The sequence below is a fragment of the Triturus cristatus genome, chromosome 8 (assembly GCF_964204655.1).
Source record: "Triturus cristatus chromosome 8, aTriCri1.1, whole genome shotgun sequence".
In the NCBI taxonomy this organism is placed as follows: Eukaryota; Metazoa; Chordata; class Amphibia; order Caudata; family Salamandridae; genus Triturus; species Triturus cristatus.
The window spans coordinates 1,533,724,574-1,533,743,939 of NC_140591.1; the positions used below are offsets into that span (position 1 = coordinate 1,533,724,574).

Below are 19,366 nucleotides of genomic sequence, written 5' to 3' on the forward strand. Positions count from 1 at the left end.
AAACGTCATTCATGTGTAAAAACATTATGACATGAGCTCAGTGAAAATCCTTCCCTAACAACGGTTTGTATAAATCCTGTAGATCTGAAACAGGAATAATCCTACCATTTATTATTATACAAAATGTTCATTCAGTGCCCTGAAGACTTTTCAAAGCAGCCAATTCCGAAAGGGGCCATCCAGTGTAGAGAACAATCAGTTCACTTTATCCATCTCTGCATGGCCAAAGCATCATTCACAGCAGACACTCTAGAAGGCTGCTCTGTGTGATAATGCCACAGACACTCTAGAAGGTTGCTTTGTGTGAGGGTGCCGCAGACACTCTAGAAGGCTGCTTTGTGTGATAATGCCACAGACACTATAGAAGGCTGCTTTGTGTGATGATGCCGCAGACACTCTAGAAGGCTGCTTTGTGTGATGGTGCCGCGGACACTCTAGAAGGCTGCTTTGTGTGATAATGCCACAGACACTATAGAAGGCTGCTTTGTGTGATGATGCCGCAGACACTCTAGAAGGCTGCTTTGTGAGATGATGCCGCAGACACTCTAGAAGGCTGCTCTGTGTGATGATGCCGCAGACACTCTAGAAGGCTGCTTTGTGTGACATTCCCACAGACACTCTAGAAGGCTGCTTTGTGTGATGATGCCGCAGACACTCTAGAAGGCTGCTTTGTGTGACATTCCCACAGACACTCTAGAAGGCTGCTTTGTGTGATGATGCTGCGGACACTCTAGAAGGCTGCTTTGTGTGACATTCCCACAGACACTCTAGAAGGCTGCTCTGTATGATGGTACCGCAGACACTCTAGAAGGCTGCTTTGTGTGATATTTCCACAGACACTCTAGAAGGCTGCTTTGTGAGATGATGCCGCAGACACTCTAGAAGGCTGCTTTGTGTGATGATGCTGCGGACACTCTAGAAGGCTGCTCTGCATGATGGTACCGCAGACACTCTAGAAGGCTGCTTTGTGTGATGGTGCCACAGACACTCTAGAAGGCTGCTTTGTGTGATGAAGCCGCAGTCACTCTAGAAGGCTGCTTTGTGAGATGATGCCGCAGTCACTCTAGAAGGCTGCTTTGTGTGATAATGCCACAGACACTATAGAAGGCTGCTTTGTGTGATATTTCCACAGACACTCTAGAAGGCTGCTTTGTGTGATAATGCCACAGACACTATAGAAGGCTGCTTTGTGAGATGATGCCGCAGACACTCTAGAAGGCTGCTCTGTGTGATGATGCTGCGGACACTCTAGAAGGCTGCTTTGTGTGACATTCCCACAGACACTCTAGAAGGCTGCTTTGTGTGATGATGCTGCGGACACTCTAGAAGGCTGCTTTGTGTGATGGTGCCACAGACACTCTAGAAGGCTGCTTTGTGTGATGATGCCGCAGTCACTCTAGAAGGCTGCTTTGTGTGATAATGCCGCAGACACTCTAGAAGGCTGCTTTGTGTGATGATGCCGTAGACACTCTAGAAGGCTGTTTTGTGTGATGGTGCTGCAGACACTCTAGAAGGTGGCACTGTGTGCTGATGCCACAGACACTCTAGAAGGCTGCTTTGTGTGATGGTGCCGCAGACACTCTAGAAGGGTGCTCTGTGTGATGATGCCGTAGACACTCTAGAAGGCTGCTTTGTGTGATAGTGCCGCAGACACTCTAGAAGGCTGCTCTGTGTGATGGTGCCGCAGACACTCTAGAAGGCGGCTCTGTGTGATGATGCCACAGACACTCTAGAAGGCTGCTTTGTGTGATGATGCCGCAGACACTCTAGAAGGCTGCTTTGTGTGATGATGCCGTAGACACTCTAGAAGGCTGCTCTGTGTGATGGTGCCGCAGACACTCTAGAAGGCGGCTCTGTGTGATGATGCCACATACACTCTAGAAGGCTGCTTTGTGTGATAATGCCACAGACACTATAGAAGGCTGCTTTGTGTGATATTTCCACAGACACTCTAGAAGGCTGCTTTGTGAGATGATGCCGCAGACACTCTAGAAGGCTGCTTTGTGTGACATTCCCACAGACACTCTAGAAGGCTGCTTTGTGTGATGATGCTGCGGACACTCTAGAAGGCTGCTCTGTATGATGGTACCGCAGACACTCTAGAAGGCTGCTTTGTGTGATATTTCCACAGACACTCTAGAAGGCTGCTTTGTGAGATGATGCCGCAGACACTCTAGAAGGCTGCTCTGCATGATGGTACCGCAGACACTCTAGAAGGCTGCTTTGTGTGATGGTGCCACAGACACTCTAGAAGGCTGCTTTGTGTGATGAAGCCGCAGTCACTCTAGAAGGCTGCTTTGTGAGATGATGCCGCAGTCACTCTAGAAGGCTGCTTTGTGAGATGATGCCGCAGTCACTCTAGAAGGCTGCTTTGTGAGATGATGCCGCAGTCACTCTAGAAGGCTGCTTTGTGTGATAATGCCACAGACACTATAGAAGGCTGCTTTGTGTGATATTTCCACAGACACTCTAGAAGGCTGCTTTGTGAGATGATGCCGCAGACACTCTAGAAGGCTGCTTTGTGTGACATTCCCACAGACACTCTAGAAGGCTGCTTTGTGTGATGATGCTGCGGACACTCTAGAAGGCTGCTCTGTATGATGGTACCGCAGACACTCTAGAAGGCTGCTTTGTGTGATGGTGCCACAGACACTCTAGAAGGCTGCTTTGTGTGATGATGCCGCAGTCACTCTAGAAGGCTGCTTTGTGTGATAATGCCGCAGACACTCTAGAAGGCTGCTTTGTGTGATGATACCACAGACACTCTAGAAGGCTGCTTTGTGTGATGGTGCCACAGACACTCTAGAAGGCTGCTCTGTGTGATGATGCCACAGACACTCTAGAAGGCTGCTTTGTGTGATGATGCCGCGGACACTCCAGAAGGCTGCTTTGCGTGATGATACCGCAGACACTCTAGAAGGCTGTTTTGTGTGATGGTGCTGCAGACACTCTAGAAGGTGGCACTGTGTGCTGATGCCACAGACACTCTAGAAGGCTGCTTTGTGTGATGGTGCCGCAGACACTCTAGAAGGGTGCTCTGTGTGATGATGCCGTAGACACTCTAGAAGGCTGCTTTGTGTGATAGTGCCGCAGACACTCTAGAAGGCTGCTTTGTGTGATGATGCCGTAGACACTCTAGAAGGCTGCTTTGTGTGATGGTGCCGCAGACACTCTAGAAGGCGGCTCTGTGTGATGATGCCGCAGACACTCTAGAAGGCTGCTTTGTGTGATGATGCCGCGGACACTCCAGAAGGCTGCTTTGCGTGATGATACCGCAGACACTCTAGAAGGCTGTTTTGTGTGATGGTGCTGCAGACACTCTAGAAGGTGGCACTGTGTGCTGATGCCACAGACACTCTAGAAGGCTGCTTTGTGTGATGGTGCTGCAGACACTCTAGAAGGGTGCTCTGTGTGATGATGCCGTAGACACTCTAGAAGGCTGCTTTGTGTGATGGTGCCGCAGACACTCTAGAAGGCGGCTCTGTGTGATGATGCCGCAGACACTCTAGAAGGCTGCTTTGTGTGATGGTGCCGCAGACACTCTAGAAGGCTGCTCTGTGTGATGATGCCACAGACACTCTAGAAGGCTGCTTTGTGTGATGATGCCACAGACACTCCAGAAGGCTGCTTTGTGTGATGATGCCGCGGACACTCCAGAAGGCTGCTTTGCGTGATGGTGCTGTAGACACTTTAGAAGGCTGTTTTGTGTGATGGTGCTGCAGACACTCTAGAAGTTGGCACTGTGTGCTATTGCCACAGACACTCAAGAAGGCTGCTCTGTGTGATGGTGCCGCAGACCCTCTAGAAGGCTGTTTTGTGTGATGGTATCGCAGACACTCCAGAAGGCTGCTTTGTGTGATGATGCTGAAGACACTGTAGACGGCTGCTTTGTGTGATGATGTCAGCGGGGGTTTTGAGACTTATCGTGACATAAAGCACTGGATCTTCCCTTTAACAGGCCTAGTCATACGTGCTATGTTCATCCGGCAGTCCAGACCCTGGAGTGAGCAGTGCAGAAAGAATAATGAACTCACTTACTGTCCTCCCTCCTTGTTGAAGGCACAGGCCAGCGCTACCACCTGCGTGGTGGCCCTGCTGATGACGGGCACACACAGCATGGAGTAAACCTGGAAGCCCAGCATGTTGTTCAGCTGCCTGTGTTCTTCCTGGAAAAAAAGAAAGGTGGGATCAGAGGACGAGAAGGCTCAGAGCATCCAAGAGCGTTGGGAGAGCGGACTGCTATCAAACAGAAAGGTGGGATCAGAGGAGGCTGGGGAGGGGTCTCCTATCAAACAGAAAGGTGGGCTCAGAGGAGGAGCGGGATCAGAAATTCCAAGGGTGTGGGGGGGAGCTCCTACTAACTCTGAACAGAAGGAGAACAAGATGTGTGCAGGGATGATGAGCATTGCGTCTAGAGTTCCAGCAGCGTTTGGACCTCTGCTAAGGTACTGGGCACTTTATAATGATATAAGGGGCTGCAGTTGTCTGCGCTGCACCTCGTGATAGGCATTGCATAGGTGCAGAGCTTGTGCCTGAGCGAAGTGGGCGTTCTCCTGTGCATGGGTGACTATCAACAAGCAAACGACAAAATACTTATGGCTTCACACATTCCCTATTATCAATTCATGCAAAAACGTAAAATGCCGTTGAGGATTTAGTACATGTGCGAGCAAAACTCTACATGGGTAATGGGGGGAGGAGGGCGAGAGGCTCCACTACGCAAAAACAAGATGAATGTGGTCTCAATTCAAACTGGTTGATTCTCTGCACAAAGTTACCACACATTTGTTGATAAGTCAGAGAATTTACATACAAGATTCTGAGCATGAAATTGGACATGACTTATCATTTTACAAATTCTATACAAATCCTTTCTTTACTGCACCTTCCAAATACATTTGCAGGAATAGATAATGCCTGAGAATCTACATGGAAGTGGAAAGTTATAAAGCTGTTACAGTCTCTGGTTGCAGATATTATATTGCAGATAGGTCTCTGCCCCAGACAGCAGAGATATCCTTCCGGGTAACACGGAGTCTGCAGACACAGACAAGGGAGCTACTGCTCAAGTAACATGTCGGTCTAACAAGCCGGGGCTCATAAATAGGCCTGGGCGAAGCACTACGCTACGCTCGCGTAGTTTGCGAAGTTCGCGCTACTTCGCACTACGCGAACTGCACGTAGCACAGTGCGAACACGCGTAGCGTAGTGTTGCGTAGTGCTGCGGTCATTTTTTGCTTGCTCGCGGTCCTCAACGTCAAGTTGGCGACCGCGAGCAAGCAAAATGACATCCTGGCGAGACTTTTTCCTTGTTCGCGATCGCGAGCATGGAAAATAAACCTCCCGGCGAGATTCCCAACGCGAGAAGGTCAGGTTTCTCATTGCGAGGGGTCGCGTATGCTCGCGACCGCTCGCGATGAGAAACTACCAGTTCGCGTTGAGAAAGCTGCAGCTCGAGTAAAAATCTACTCGAGCAGCAGAAAACTACAGCTCGCACTGTGCAAGATGCCATTTTCAATGATTGCACAGTGCCGGTTGCTTGTCCGCACTGTGCAATCATTGAAAACAACATCTTGCACAGTGCGAACATGTTACTTCGCAGTTCGCGAAGTGCTACGCGTAGCTCGCGTAGTGCGAACTTCACTTTGCGTAGCTTCGCGAAGTGCTACTTCGCGAACTACGCCCACCCTTACTCATAAAGCACTAGTGAAGACACACTATTGTACATAGGCAGATCCAATATAGACCAGGGTACTCCAAAGTCGGTCCAGGAGGGCCGATCGATGGCAGATTTTAAAAATATCTCCATTTAGATAAATGTAGCTATCCCAAAAATCTGGCATGGATCCAGCCCTCCAGGACCTACTTTGGAGAAGCCTGCTATAGACAAAGGATCGCTTCCATATAAGCAGTTAATTAACACCCGAAGGAGAAAGTGCTTTCTGGCATCAAGAACATAACAGTGGCTGGCAGTATGGGTCCCCACCTCAGCATTAATTACCTCACAAGCATCAACTTTAAATGTATAAGCTTGCCATGTCCTTCAGATACAAACAGCTTTGCCTACATCAAGGGAGTAGCCAGAAAAATAAAATACTCCCCACTTTGAGGCATGTCCCAAACAGCTGTGAGCGAAGGGTTGAGGCAAGCGAATGCTGCAGCTGTTCAGGAGATTGGCCCTGCTGAGGGAAATTTGAAATTCTTACATTTCTTTCATCCCGTCTCTCTATCCTTCTTCCTTTTTTCATCTTGCTTTCCTTCCCCTTTTTCATCCGTGCTGTACCTGTTTCCATCCGTCCAACTACCGATCCATCCATCTATCCATTCATCCATCTTTGTCTTTTGCATCCACTCATCCTTCTTTCTTTCTCTACGTATTAATTGCAATCCATCCTTCCTTCTTTCCATCCCGTCTATCGTCCTTCCATTTTGTCTATCATCCATCCTTCCATCTCGCTATCCATCCATCAAGATTACCTCCTTTCTTTTTCCATCTTCAGTCTTTCTTTTTATTCATACTTCCGTCCTTTCTCCATCCATCTACCATCCACCCTTTTCTCCATCTGTCCCTTCCTCTATACATCCTCCACCCCAACCACCCATCTCCGCATAATTCACCCATCCATCCATTGCTTTCCATATTTCTCCCCATCATCCCTCCATCGTCCTCTACATTCCTGCATCCATCCATTCATTCTTCCATCGTCTTTCTGTTCATCTTTTAATGTCTCTTCTTCTCTCCACCCCTCCCTCGCTCCCTTCCTTGGACTGCAAGAGGTCGTTTCATGAGCTGCTTGGCGTCCAAAGTCTCAGAGTTAAAGGAGCCACACATCACAACTTAAACGCTTCATGATGCACAGAAGTGCCCTTTGGCACCCCTGCCCCACTGAAGCTGCTAAAATGGGTGATGTGGGGGCGTTAATAACCCCCCTGTGCTACATGTTCATTTTCGCTAAAGTAGGTTATTTGTCCTTGAACACCAGCTGGACATTTTTTTTAAATATACACATTGTGATCCCACATACCTGTTTTTCATTTGTATAAACAGCCTCCCACCCCCGAACAAAAGCTCCTAACTGTCCGTGAGCAGCTATTTTTGTGGCCCCGTCTTAGATTTCTTTTTAAAGAACATGTGTGTTTTTTCAAATATCAGCTTGCCATTTTATTCAGTAATCACTTATACTAGGGCCCTGTAAGGAGATATTCTGTATGACTTGCCCGTGTTTCACATTCACTTGCCAGGTGTGGCTAGCGGCTAGCAAGAGCTCAAAGTAACCATCATATGTCAGGGATCAAGGCTAGCCGCCATCAATTAGAGGGATCAGTATGCCAAGTGTGTCCACCACAATGCCTACGATGACCGACATCCCTCCTAAGAAGGCCAGTACAAGAGAGGAGACATGTGGGCAGTGCACGGAGTGCAAACCTGGGGAAGGAAAACACTAGAGAAAGCAGGCTGTCCCCCACCCTTGGGGCCCTCAGAGGACACCTCAAGCTGCCAGGGACCAGCAACAAAAGGGACCTGAACCACATATCTGCTGCACTACAGGAGCCCTTTCCCCAGGAAGGCAGAAACGAAGCCCCCACAAAAGGCGGAACCAACCTCCACCAGACCCGATACCTGCTGCGCCGAAAGCAGTTTCGAAGCAGCGTGAGAAAAGTATAAGAAGGGTGAGAAGAGTGAAGCTGCCTGCCGCCTCCACAAGGAAAGCAGAGCAGGCATACAGGGAACCAGCCAAGAGCACCCTCACTGACACAAAGCAAGTTACACGAAGAGCCTGGTTGCTTGCCAGGCACGGCACCCACAGTAGAGACTAGGGGCAATGCCAAGCGCCACCAGCGTTCCCCCATAGAGGAGAAGGGAGTAAAGGCCTAGCATGGCCCAAATGCAGGAGGGAGAGACGCTACTTCTCCTCTGCACCTGTGCCGCCCGCAGTGGGCCAGAGACAATCAAGGGAGTGCCCCCGAAACTGCCGTAAGACTACGTCTTACATCGGCTCATTACAGGCAGCAGGAGAGCCGCTTGTCCCCAAGCGGCAAGCTGACACCACCGCAACACAGAGAAGAGAATGTGGCATTACGCCTCATCAGGAGGGAAGAGATGAGCGACAATCCTGTCACACTGAAGAACCGGACGAACACAGGTGCACTGGAAAGAGCAAAAAAGGGGAAAGGGACAAGGACTCGTACCACAAGACAAGAGTGCACCCGCAGACACAAGACAGCCACCAAGGTGGAGCGACATCCCTGGAGACAGCTCAATGGGAGAACCAAAAATAAGCAGCAGCAAGCGCGAACCACGTCTCTCCTCAACACTTTCCAGTGTGACCGTCGATTCTCAAGCGTCAGCAGTCTAAGTTGGACGGCATCCCCGCTCATGACCACAGGTGCCACGGGTGAAGAACAGCCTCAGTTAAGAAGTAGAAAGTGGACATTGATCCGACCGACAAGCTGCCAAAGAATCCGGACTCTGTCAACACATCGTTCATGCCTAGCAGTAGCTGGTTAAATTATGGACATGTGTCGAGATGCCTGGGTGCTCCCAGCGGCACCGTCCCACCGTTGTCCCACAGACTGCCTCTCAAGACCAAGAGACTGAGTGGTGTCTTATGTGTATAGTTCATTTCCATAGGTTAGACTTTGTTTTGTTTTAATAAAGTTTGGGAGGAATGTAGTATCGTGCTGGACACGCTCTAGTGTCTCTGCAGACACTTCGTTTGCGAGCCACTCCCTAAAGGGCCGGACACACTTGCACCCCAAACCTTTCCATCACAGGCGTCACAAGTGACGTGACCCTGCAAATAAAAGGGCCTGGGTGCATGTGCTCGTGGCCAGTTATCTAAGCAGAACCTGGTGTCTGTGTCCATCATTTGTAGTAGCATGTGTGCCTTGGGCCCACACACTACAGTTACATCAAATGTGCATCATGGATTTAACCCAGATCTCTTGACTGGGGGAGAATGTCTGCATTGTCAGCATTCCGTCCATCATTTGTTTGTTGTAACGCATCATTTATGTGTACCTTTGAATATGATTCTCCATATTAAAATATTATTAGAATAACAGTCGGGTGTGGACTGGTCCACAGCGGCCGCCCTGTGTGTCCTGATGCAGCCCCTGTGACCACTTGCTGTTCTCCCACCTTCACAGCAGCAGTTAGAAGCTCTTAAGTGTCACAGCCACAGAGGGTCTATCTCTGCACAATGATATCTGCATCATAGCTTCATTTGAAAGTGCACGGCTCTCGAGTGTACATTCCTGGAGAGATGCCAAGGTGATTCTACTTGAAAATAGGACATTTCTGCCCAGTTCAATTACCGGTGTCCACATTAGTCCGCACTTTACCGTGACCTGGAAGGACAGCAGCTTCTGCAAGATGGACACGCGAGGCCGCTAGATTGCTGAGGCCTGCATGACGATTACCTCTGTATTTGTGTTTCATTTAAACGACGATCACCTGGAGGTGTCATTTTATTTACCGGGCATTTTTTACCTGCTATTTTGGACCAAATGTAACCTGCTGAAATTTATTGGGAGAAAAATCCGGCAACAGGAATTTACTCTGAAACTCATAATCCTGAAACTCGTCCAAATGTGTGTGTTGGAATTTTATGACGCATTTTAATGGAGGCTGATGCGAGCAAGTGGCTGCCAGCAGTGCAATTTCCCCGTTCTGCAGATCTCACAGCTGGCAGTGAGATGAGCACAGCACTGTTAATCCATAGCACTATAAACAATTGACAGATTATTTTTGGAACATATCAAAAACATTTAAGGACACCAGTAACTTCCGTGTGCAGTGCTATTAAGGGTACTATCAGAAGAGACCACAAGGAGGCGCCAGATTGCAATAAAATGCCTTATAAATGGCTTGATTGCCATTCAATGGGGGTAAGATCAAATGGCAAATTGTCAAATTGTTTAACACTCTGAAAATCCTTACACTGAATCCGTCCACGTGTACAGTTCCCGTTACTCATGCATCTCAGTTAATATTTTTTTTGTTTCACACGTTTTCCTGAGTTACATGTGCTAATAAATAATACATTGTGTAAATTGATGACAGAAATATGAGTCCCAGAAACAAAAAGCAGTTTGGCTATAGGTTTTGCTGCAGGATTTGAGCAGATTACTAACACACGACCAAGAGCGAACCTCTTGTTACAATAGAGAAAAAATATTCTTTTCAGAAAAACACATTTTTTGTGAAACATCAAACCTTATTTGGAATTTGATCCCACATGTTGGACCGGGTGGAATTTGTGCAGGCATAGCATGTACATTTTAAGTTTGTGCACATCAGAAAGGGGTGAGAGGCATGGTATTACCACGTTATTCCTCATTCCGCGATACCAGTATTTACCAGGGGCCCCAAGTTGACACAGGGTTATAGAGAGGCCCTACATGGGCACCACTTGCTTTTTCATAATTTTTACTTTAGTGTGGTAAGTGCATACAGCTCGCACTTATGAATGTATTTTGCACTTCTGTTTTCTTTTCTGAGTCAACACCACTTTACTCCTCAGTAATGTACACACCGATACAAGGAAGTATTCATTGTGGAAGCCTTGTCTCCTCTTGACATCTGCCACCAGGGAACTCCTCTCCAGAGCTGTAGCTATTCAACAATCACTTCACAATGCACACTACTTTTTATTTTCAGTATTTCGTGTAACTGCCACTACTCATAACACATATTCACATGGTTGACAAGAAAAGTACCCCCCTCCCAAAAAAAAAAAACCTGTAAAAACAAATGAGGCAATAGGCATTTACTACCTCGTTAAACCACACAGCAAGTATATGTTGTCTGAGTCTGCCTCGCAGGCATTTATATTTTGATGCCAAACTATTAAGCCTAGAGCCACCAATCAACAAATAGATCAGGGAGTGAATAGTAGCGTTATACATTTATATACGTATAGCCCTCCTGTTTAAGGTAGTTCTAAACTCTGATCTGAAAAATTAAAGCAACATGGAAGAAAGCGGGAGAGTTACAGCATGGTCTGAACTAAATGTAGAAAACTCACATGTGGACAAGCTTGTGAGGATAACTGTACCTCATCTCGCTGGTTTTGTCTTCAGAGGGCAAAATGTTATTTGAGGCAAGGCAGCGGTGGCATGCGGTCACTATACCGGAGCTGGGGTGGTCTTCCAAGCGTCTGGCATCCCCGTCCTGAGCCAGCAGGCCCAGCTCCTATATGTATGTATGTGGTATTTGTATAGTGTGGATATGGGGTATAGTGCAAATATATTATTGGAGGGTTGGCTGGTTTCTAAGTGTGATGGTGGACTATTTTTTTTTTTAATTTTTTTTAGAGTTTTAATTAGCGCAAACTAGACCTGAAGATATCAGGTATCAGAGCGCTTTACATGAGCGCCAGTTTCGTTACAGATGGGCACATTCATTGTTACTGCATTATCATGTAATGTTCTTAATAGTAGCGTGTGGGGATCTGGGTGATAAGGCAGTGGGGCCTTATCATGGAATGCACTTGCAAAACCTTTATTGGGTCCAGTCAGGCTCATTTGAACATCCTTAAGCTCTATCCAGGGTAGCTATGGCATTTGAGCAGCAAGGCTTGAACAAAGGAACTTAGTGTAAAGCATTTAATAGTACTACACAACAAAATAAGAAAGCCACACAACATGAAAGAAACATAACACCAATTTATAAAAATAGAGTGCATTTTCATGAACTTTTAGAGTCCAAGATGAGCAAAATCGACTGGAGGGTTCCGGAGATATGATTTTTCAAACATTTTCTCACTTTTAATTCCAACTGGAAAGCAAGCATTGGTCAGCAAAAACTTTGTAAACGTTTCAAAAATTTGGAAAAGTTAGGATGACTTCTCAGGCCTGGCTTGGACAATCAAATCCGACTGGATGGAGGTCTAAGAGGTTATTGGGGTAGGTTTTGATGGTTTCCTGCTCACTAGAGCATTTTCAGTCCAGTTCCAGCCTTTACAGAGGACCGCCTTAGATGCTAATGGAGTGACTGGTTGTAGGAGATCAGCAGACTGATCATTTGAGTCACTGCTTTGGTCTGGGGAACAACTTTTCCCCAAGCTAGAAGCCACAGGCACAGTCTAAACTTAGGTAAGTCAAAGTGCAGCAGGTGCAGTCCAGCAGACAGTGCTGCCTTTCGTTGTGCGATCCAAAGGGCAGCAGGGCAGTCCTTCTTAGATCCTTTTTCCAAGTCCAGCGTGATTTAAGAGTCCAGGGGGCCAGAAGTGCCCATTTTATCCTGTAAAAGTGCCCTGAGGGGATGACGTGGTCGCTGGCCAATGGGCTACCAGGTCCCTTCCCTTTGGGTGACGACTTTCCGGCAATGTGTGGCATCTGGCAATTCCAGAAAACACCATTCTGGTCAATCTCAACATGTCTGGACCCTTCCTTGAATGTAAGGAGCTCAGTAGCCCACCCTAGAGGTGTGGCTACCTGGGGCTACATGCCCGTGAGAATACCGGTTTGGGCTCTAGTATTCCCTCTCTGTCCCCGTCTCCAGCTTGCCTACCGAAACAATGGGCAGCCACTCAGGAGTGTTATCACCATTTGCCCATCATAGGCGGCTTTACCTATGAAGCTTGCCTTTTGGGCTAACACCCCATTTGGCTTCCTGCAAAGGGGAAGTAACACCTCACCCTGTGGCAGGCAGTGTTTGACCCCAAGCCTGGGAGTCTTTAACACAACTCCTCAGGCGGCCACAAAGCTGTCTGTGGGTCCCAGCTCGTGTGAGGCTACTGGACAATTGGGACACAGAGTGGCAAATTTCTAAAAGTTGCTTAACATTAAAAGTGACATTAAATTCGACCTGGGCATGAGGTCAGGTTTAATGCCTTGAATAACTCGATACCTTGCTGTACCCAGTTGGGTAGTCCCATTCAGAAGTTAGCCAGGCTCGGATGCCAGCCGCTAACCATATATTAGCCAATGGGAGTACTAACTTTTTCCCAGGCAAAATGACAATTTGGAGGTTTTGCTGTTGAGACATATTAGTTTATATGTCCTACTTAAGAATATACAGCTCCCTGCCAGGCCCCAAAGCCCCTCTATATGCCTTCCATAGGGGAGCCATTGGATTTAATGGCAAAGTCAAACTAGCAGTGTGACACTGCCCTCCCAGTCTGCAGGGGAAGGCTGGGATCCATTTTCTACTTTTGACACTTGGAGTGGCACAATGAGTGCTACAGCACTAGGTGGATAATCTGCTTGGTACCATATTATAGGGACTTATATGTAAGTCAGTACTTGCTTATTGGGGATAGTAAATTCAACATACACTTTGTATGGTGTAAGATCACTGGCCCAAAGGTCTGCTCAGCAGGCCTCAGTGCACTCTTATTGTCGAAAAACCAGCAGCATCACTCCAAAAAGTGGGGGTGAACATGCAAAAAGAGGCCTTTCCTTACATATTGTGTCTTCTGCTATTTAACTAAACCGGTGTAGGCTTTGGGTGGGCTTGAGGGATAAGCTTATGTTGTTCCAGATACTACGTGAAAAATAAAACTGGAGAGGGCCTGTTGTATTAATTTTTTCTTATCTCTTCATCTCCAGTTTCTCACTGAGAGGGAATGAAAACCATGAAAAGGAGAAGATCTATGCAGAAAGCCAGTGGCTGAAAATTACTGGGCCCCTGAATGTTCCTTATTTGTACCCTGAAGAACCCTGCATCTGCTGAGAAACTCTTGCTCACTGAGGTTAGGAACCAAGGCAGGCAGTGCAGTTTGTCAACCAAACAAGTTAGCTCCGAGCATCTATTGCTCTCTACTCCCACACTAGAACCAAAATCAGACACATTAGCAAGGATGGGCCCATATGCAGAGCCCATGGGCAATACATCAATGAGCATCTCTCAAGAGCAAACTCAGAGGTGAATCTGCTGGACACAAAAACTGTAAGGAAGCCAACATTACAGAGGGATCTGCCTGTTGTGGAGCAACTCTCAATACGTATAACTCATGCTCATCCCACACACGGTGTCAGTGAAGTTCCTCCATTTATAGAATTAGAAAGAGTGGCCTGTGAGGTCTATGATCTGCTAACAGAGCTACGGGGTCCTTTTTCTGAACTCGAACGGTCTTTGGTCTTCCCTGTTGAATGTGGAGAAGTGTCTGTTGTTGCCTTCACCCTGCAGCTCCTACAGTTTCACAATACCAATGGTGGACTGAAGTACTGAAAGGGAACAGAGAACACTGTTCCAAATATAGAAACAATTTAGATAGAACAATCGAAGCTTACAAGGCCCCTCGGAAATAGCATCCATTCTGAAATACCATCACAAATGAAGGATTTACTAGGTAATACAACTAATGAGACTCGCCATATAAGTGTCTCCAGAATCCTGCAACCAGGAAGCCTGCACCCTCTACCAAGGTCGTTGCTGGTGGCATTATTGCGGCAACAAGGCTAATATGGATGCCCAGTGAGTAGCACCTCAGTGGGCAAAGCCAAGGATGAACTGAATTGAAATTCATGACAGTCAGTTCCAGTACCAGTCACCCCCTGGCACGTTGTGGGGATTAGACATTATAAGAAGCTCCTGACCGAGATGTTGATTTGGTTAAATAGCACAAGTAGATCTCGTGAGTGGCACAAAGGATGTACTGGCTCAGGTTTCAAAGTGGGGATCAAACTGATCTCTGCACTCTCTAGGGCTAGTTCTCAACATTACCTGCTGAACTTACTGATTCCCCTGACTCTGAAAGAGAGATAGTCTTGGATAATGCCTCTGAGTCACCTAACAGGAACATAATCAAACAGTATTTTATACAGCCAGGATGTCAATAGGTGCCCTCCTGTATCAGAACTAATTAGACAATAGCCCACATGATTGTACAGTTCAAGACCCTCAGAATGATGCCACTACTCACTTCCACCTGTAGGAGATGAGAGACAACAGTGCTATATTTTCAGCTTCTAACAGGCAACTTCAGATATCACTGCGCATCATAAGTCAACATTAGACAGAGATCAGCCACTGGGCTACTGAGATGTAAGAGAGTGCTGGAAGTGGAAACGAGCGCTCATTTGCAGCCAACTCTTCAACGCAAGTCAATTACTAAAATGGCTTGGGGTTAAAGAAAGTTTGAGGACCTCAAGAGCTATCAGTGACATAACAAACTCTGGATCTTTGGCATTTGGGAAGGCTCAGAGAGCTCAGATCCTCACGCATCTTGAAACCATACTGTGAGGGTATGTAAAGGACTACTGTCATGCCATCACATGTTGTACCAATATATAAAGCACCAGTGCTGCCAGAATCAACATTTTCTGGGTATGTAAACACCATGGTCATGATAAAAAACGATTTGGCCCTCTTACATAGAGCTTGGAAGGCATCCATGAGGTACACACCACATCACAGTCAAGGACAGAGCCTACATTGCCCAAGTATTTTCAAAACTATTATTGTGCCACAAACCAGAATGCCCAATTATGTAAACCCTCATTTCATTGCAAGAACCACTGCAAGCATGCTTCCTACCCCAGCTTCCTAGACTGGGCTATGATGAGCATCAGGGGCTGCTACGCTGGAGCCACATGCCAATAGATCCGCAGTGACCATCTTCTCACCACTGGTCTTTGCACCACCTTCTAATTGTGCTACTGCAGAAACAACTTGAAGCCAGAGCTTCCCGTTTCCTCTCTGGTACTTTTGTTTCCACTCCTGAGGGGAGACAGGCAGGGCCTCCCACTTGTGCATACTACACCGGCTCCTGTAACCCATGCATAAATGGTTCTACACCAGATATCTCCACCAGTTTGATTGGGAGCTACCAGTAGGTCACAGGCTGCCTCTGAGTAGCTGACACATGATAATTGACCGTCAGCTGATTTCACAATATGCAGCTTCCTACCAGCAACGGCAGCACTCTAAAGCACTGCATTCTTTCCGAGGGCTTGGAAGTTGACTGTGCCAGGCGGTTGTATGATGAAATCACGCTTACGATTAGCACACATGCCTTTACAACGTGGCGCTTTTACACAGGTACCGTTACCTCGCATTACCTTTACCACACAGGATGTTACAACGAATATGCTTTTACGTTGCATGCCTTTACAATGAATTTTGTTGTAAAGGCATGAATGGTGAATGGTACGCGTGGTAACGGTACTCGTGTTGTAAAGGCCAGCACCCGCCACAGCTCCTTCCACGCCTGAACCCTAAAAACGCCTGAACCCAGCCCTGAACGCTAAGCCCGGCAGCCACCGCGGCCCCTACCCAGCCTCCAGATCCAAAGCCTCTTCCCTACCCCTAAGCCGTATACACCACTCCTTTCCTCTCCCCCAGCCCTGAAAACCATCCTTCCCCAGCCCTGAGCTGGCCTCCACAAACCTACTACCAATCCCAATTCCGTCCCTGAGCCCTAAAACGCCACCTCATGTGGTGCTCATCCATCATCACTGCATTCGGCCTCACGTTAGACTTTGGCAGGAAAAGTGCGTTCTGAAAACACAGGCAAATTCCACCTTTTCCTCCACCATCTCCCCCAGGTCTGAAAATCATCCAGCCCCAGCCCTGAACTCTTCTTTTGCTTTCTTTTTTCCTAACTTCCAGTCTTTCTCTTTTATTCTCTCATTCATACTTTACTTCTTTTTCCTTTCTCTTTTCTTCATTGGTTTTGGTCTGTCTTCTCTTTCTTTCTCAACTTCTTTTTCTCTTTGCTTCTTTCTCTACTTTTTGCTTCTGCTCCTTTTTTTAAGTTTTCCTACTATTTCTGTGTCTTTCTCTTTCATTTCCACTTTTCTTTTGCTTTCTTTTTTCCTAACTTCCAGTCTTTCTCTTTTATTCTCTCATTCATACTTTACTTCTTTTTCCTTTCTCTTTTCTTCATTGGTTTTGGTATGTCTTCTCTTTCTTTCTCAACTTCTTTTTCTCTTTGCTTCTTTCTCTACTTTTTGCTTCTGCTCCTTTTTTTCAGTTTTCCTACTATTTCTGTGTCTTTCTCTTTCATTTCCACTTTTCTTTTGCTTTCTTGCTTTATTTCATTCTACATTTTTTCTTTCTTGGTTTCTTTTCTTCCTCTACTTACCGGGTTTTCTCCATTTCTGTTATTTTCTTGTTATCTTGTTTATTCCACACTTTCTTTCCCTTTCTGCCTTTCCCTTTTCTATACTTCCATTGTCTCTGTTTCTCCTTCTTTGTCTTTATTTCATTTTTTTAATGTCTTGTTGTTCTTTCTTTCCTCTCTCTTTCCCTCTCCCTTCATTCATTCATTTCATTGTTTGATTTTTATGTTTTCCTCTTTCTATTTATCCCTTCTTTCTCTCTCCATCCTGTTCAGTATGTTTGGACATTTTTGCTCTTTCTTTCTCTCCTTATTCTGTTTTTTCCTTTGCCTTTTTAATGCTTTTTTCTTTCTTTTTCTCCACTAACTTTTAAAACATGTTCTCCTATTCACACCTCTCTCGCTCTCTGTTTCTCATCCTCTTTTCCTCTCATTTCTATCTCTTTCTCTGCCTGTCTCTTTCTTTCTCTCTCCTGCTACTTTCCTTGTCTCCCTCTTCGTTTCTTCCAAGAGTAAAGTGACAAAACAGGTCCTTGGGGACTCTGCAGATAAACCTTTTGTGATACAGCTCAGGTGCTTTTAATTCTGCTTGCTCATTGGGACAGGCCTGGGGTACTAATGTGGCGGTGATTAAGTAACTTGACCATTGTGCACTCTTATCAAATATATTAGGCCTTTGATATTTAATTAAAACCATTCAGAACAGTATCCATCCATGCATTAGTCTGGCAACATAAAACAGCTCTATATTAAAATTACATGTTAAAATATTAAAATATATTTAAGCCTGGACTGCAGCAGTGCTTAGACACCTTGGGGCAGTCAGTGGATGTAAAGTATCCCCGAGGCTAGGACATCTTATATCAACTCATTTTAAACAATCCCCTGCTGGCACGTGAAGCATCAATGAAAGTACAAAGTGCGCTGCGCGGTCCCTATTCTTTCTGTCCTCAGGGACAGTGCCCTGCCACTTGCAGGGTGGCCAGTCTCTCAGTGACCTGGAGAATCTCCCCCTCAGTCTGCATTCTGATCCCTGAAAGCACTGTCTTTAATAGCCTCCCGACAGGAGGGAATAGCGGTTTGAGCGCCAGTCTTCTTCAGCGGCAGCTCGTCCGCTATGGTGGAGGAGAGTCGCCCCTCCCGCCAGCTGCCTCAAAACGGCAGGAAGGGAAAAATAAAACCATAATAAACATGTTTTATTGTCATTTTATTGTTTCTTTCCAGCCGAGTATTTGGGGAGGGGGGCATGGGGGATGACAGGCTGCAGGATGAGTGGTGGGCACTGCTTTAGGTGTGCATGATGGTTTGGCCGGCCGCCTCAGGCCGTCAAAACCGTCATGCACACGGAAGCGGTCTCCAACCCAGCAGCGTTGATGGGCTGGAGGCAGCGGGCACAAGTTCCCGGTCTAACTGGGAGAGCAAATTCATTGCTCTGAGGCCAATCCTGATGCTGCTCTCATGTTGTTAGACGTAGAAGATATCCCTCCTGGAATCTGGAAAGGTCCCTATGTGACTGATCGGGGTGGGGAAGATGGGAAATGAACAACGACCAATGGTCAAGAGCGGGGGAGTTTCTGTAAGAACACAGAGCACCCAAAAGAGTTTGCACCTGGCTACACTGGCTAGTTCAGTGATGTCCCTTGATTGGAAGATGAGAAGGGAGGGAGACCCTTTTGTTATTATAGCCCTCACTCACTCTAATAGTGACATGCTTCATCATCGGGCTCTCCCTGGCTCCTAAGGTCAGGGTGGGCTCGACCGTATTTCAGGGAGCACTGATGAAGATATTGTGGTATGGGGTGTAACATTAAAATAAAGTTCCTCTCCCACTCCTAAAGTATCCTTTATTAGTGGAATGAGATGGAAGGTTAAAAATGACTATGGTAGGGTGGGAGGATGTGATGGTCCTATGACCCTAACTGATCACCAACATGTTTCAGCCCTAATGCTGGCCGATTAATGGTCCAGTGCTTTCGTCAGGGTGGGATGCGAAGAGGTCATTTACCCCAGAGACATGAGTGCAATGTTGTCATGCAATTAACAAGTAGCACACTTTTATCCATATTATAATTGTATAAGGGACAAGTCTAATACCTGCCGCTGTTTTCTTCGGGGAATTTCTTCTGGGAATTTCCCCGGGATGACAGGGCGAAAGCTCCCAATGGGGGGCTTTGAGGGGGAGGTCTTATAGTCACACTTTCGAAGATCTATCCCCTTAGGAGACCTACTGTGCTCCACTCCCCTGCTTGTCATGTTGCCACCAGCAGCATGAGAGTAGCATCAGGATTGGCCGCAGTGGAGTTTTGGATCCTGTGCCTGCGGAGGAGAGGATCAGAAGAGCGCAACGAGGCCAG

General features: G+C 46.8%; 1 protein-coding gene across 3 annotated transcripts in view; it reads right to left on the reverse strand.

The window, feature by feature from the left end:
- Positions 1–19,366, reverse strand: part of PDE2A (phosphodiesterase 2A) — a 1,179,840-nt gene that overhangs the window by 129,188 nt on the left and 1,031,286 nt on the right. For all 3 annotated transcript variants that reach the window (XM_085623379.1, XM_085623380.1, XM_085623381.1), the window contains one exon: positions 4,039–4,166. In XM_085623379.1, coding sequence (XP_085479505.1) covers positions 4,039–4,166 — 128 coding nt within the window. The remainder of the gene's footprint in view (positions 1–4,038; positions 4,167–19,366) is intronic.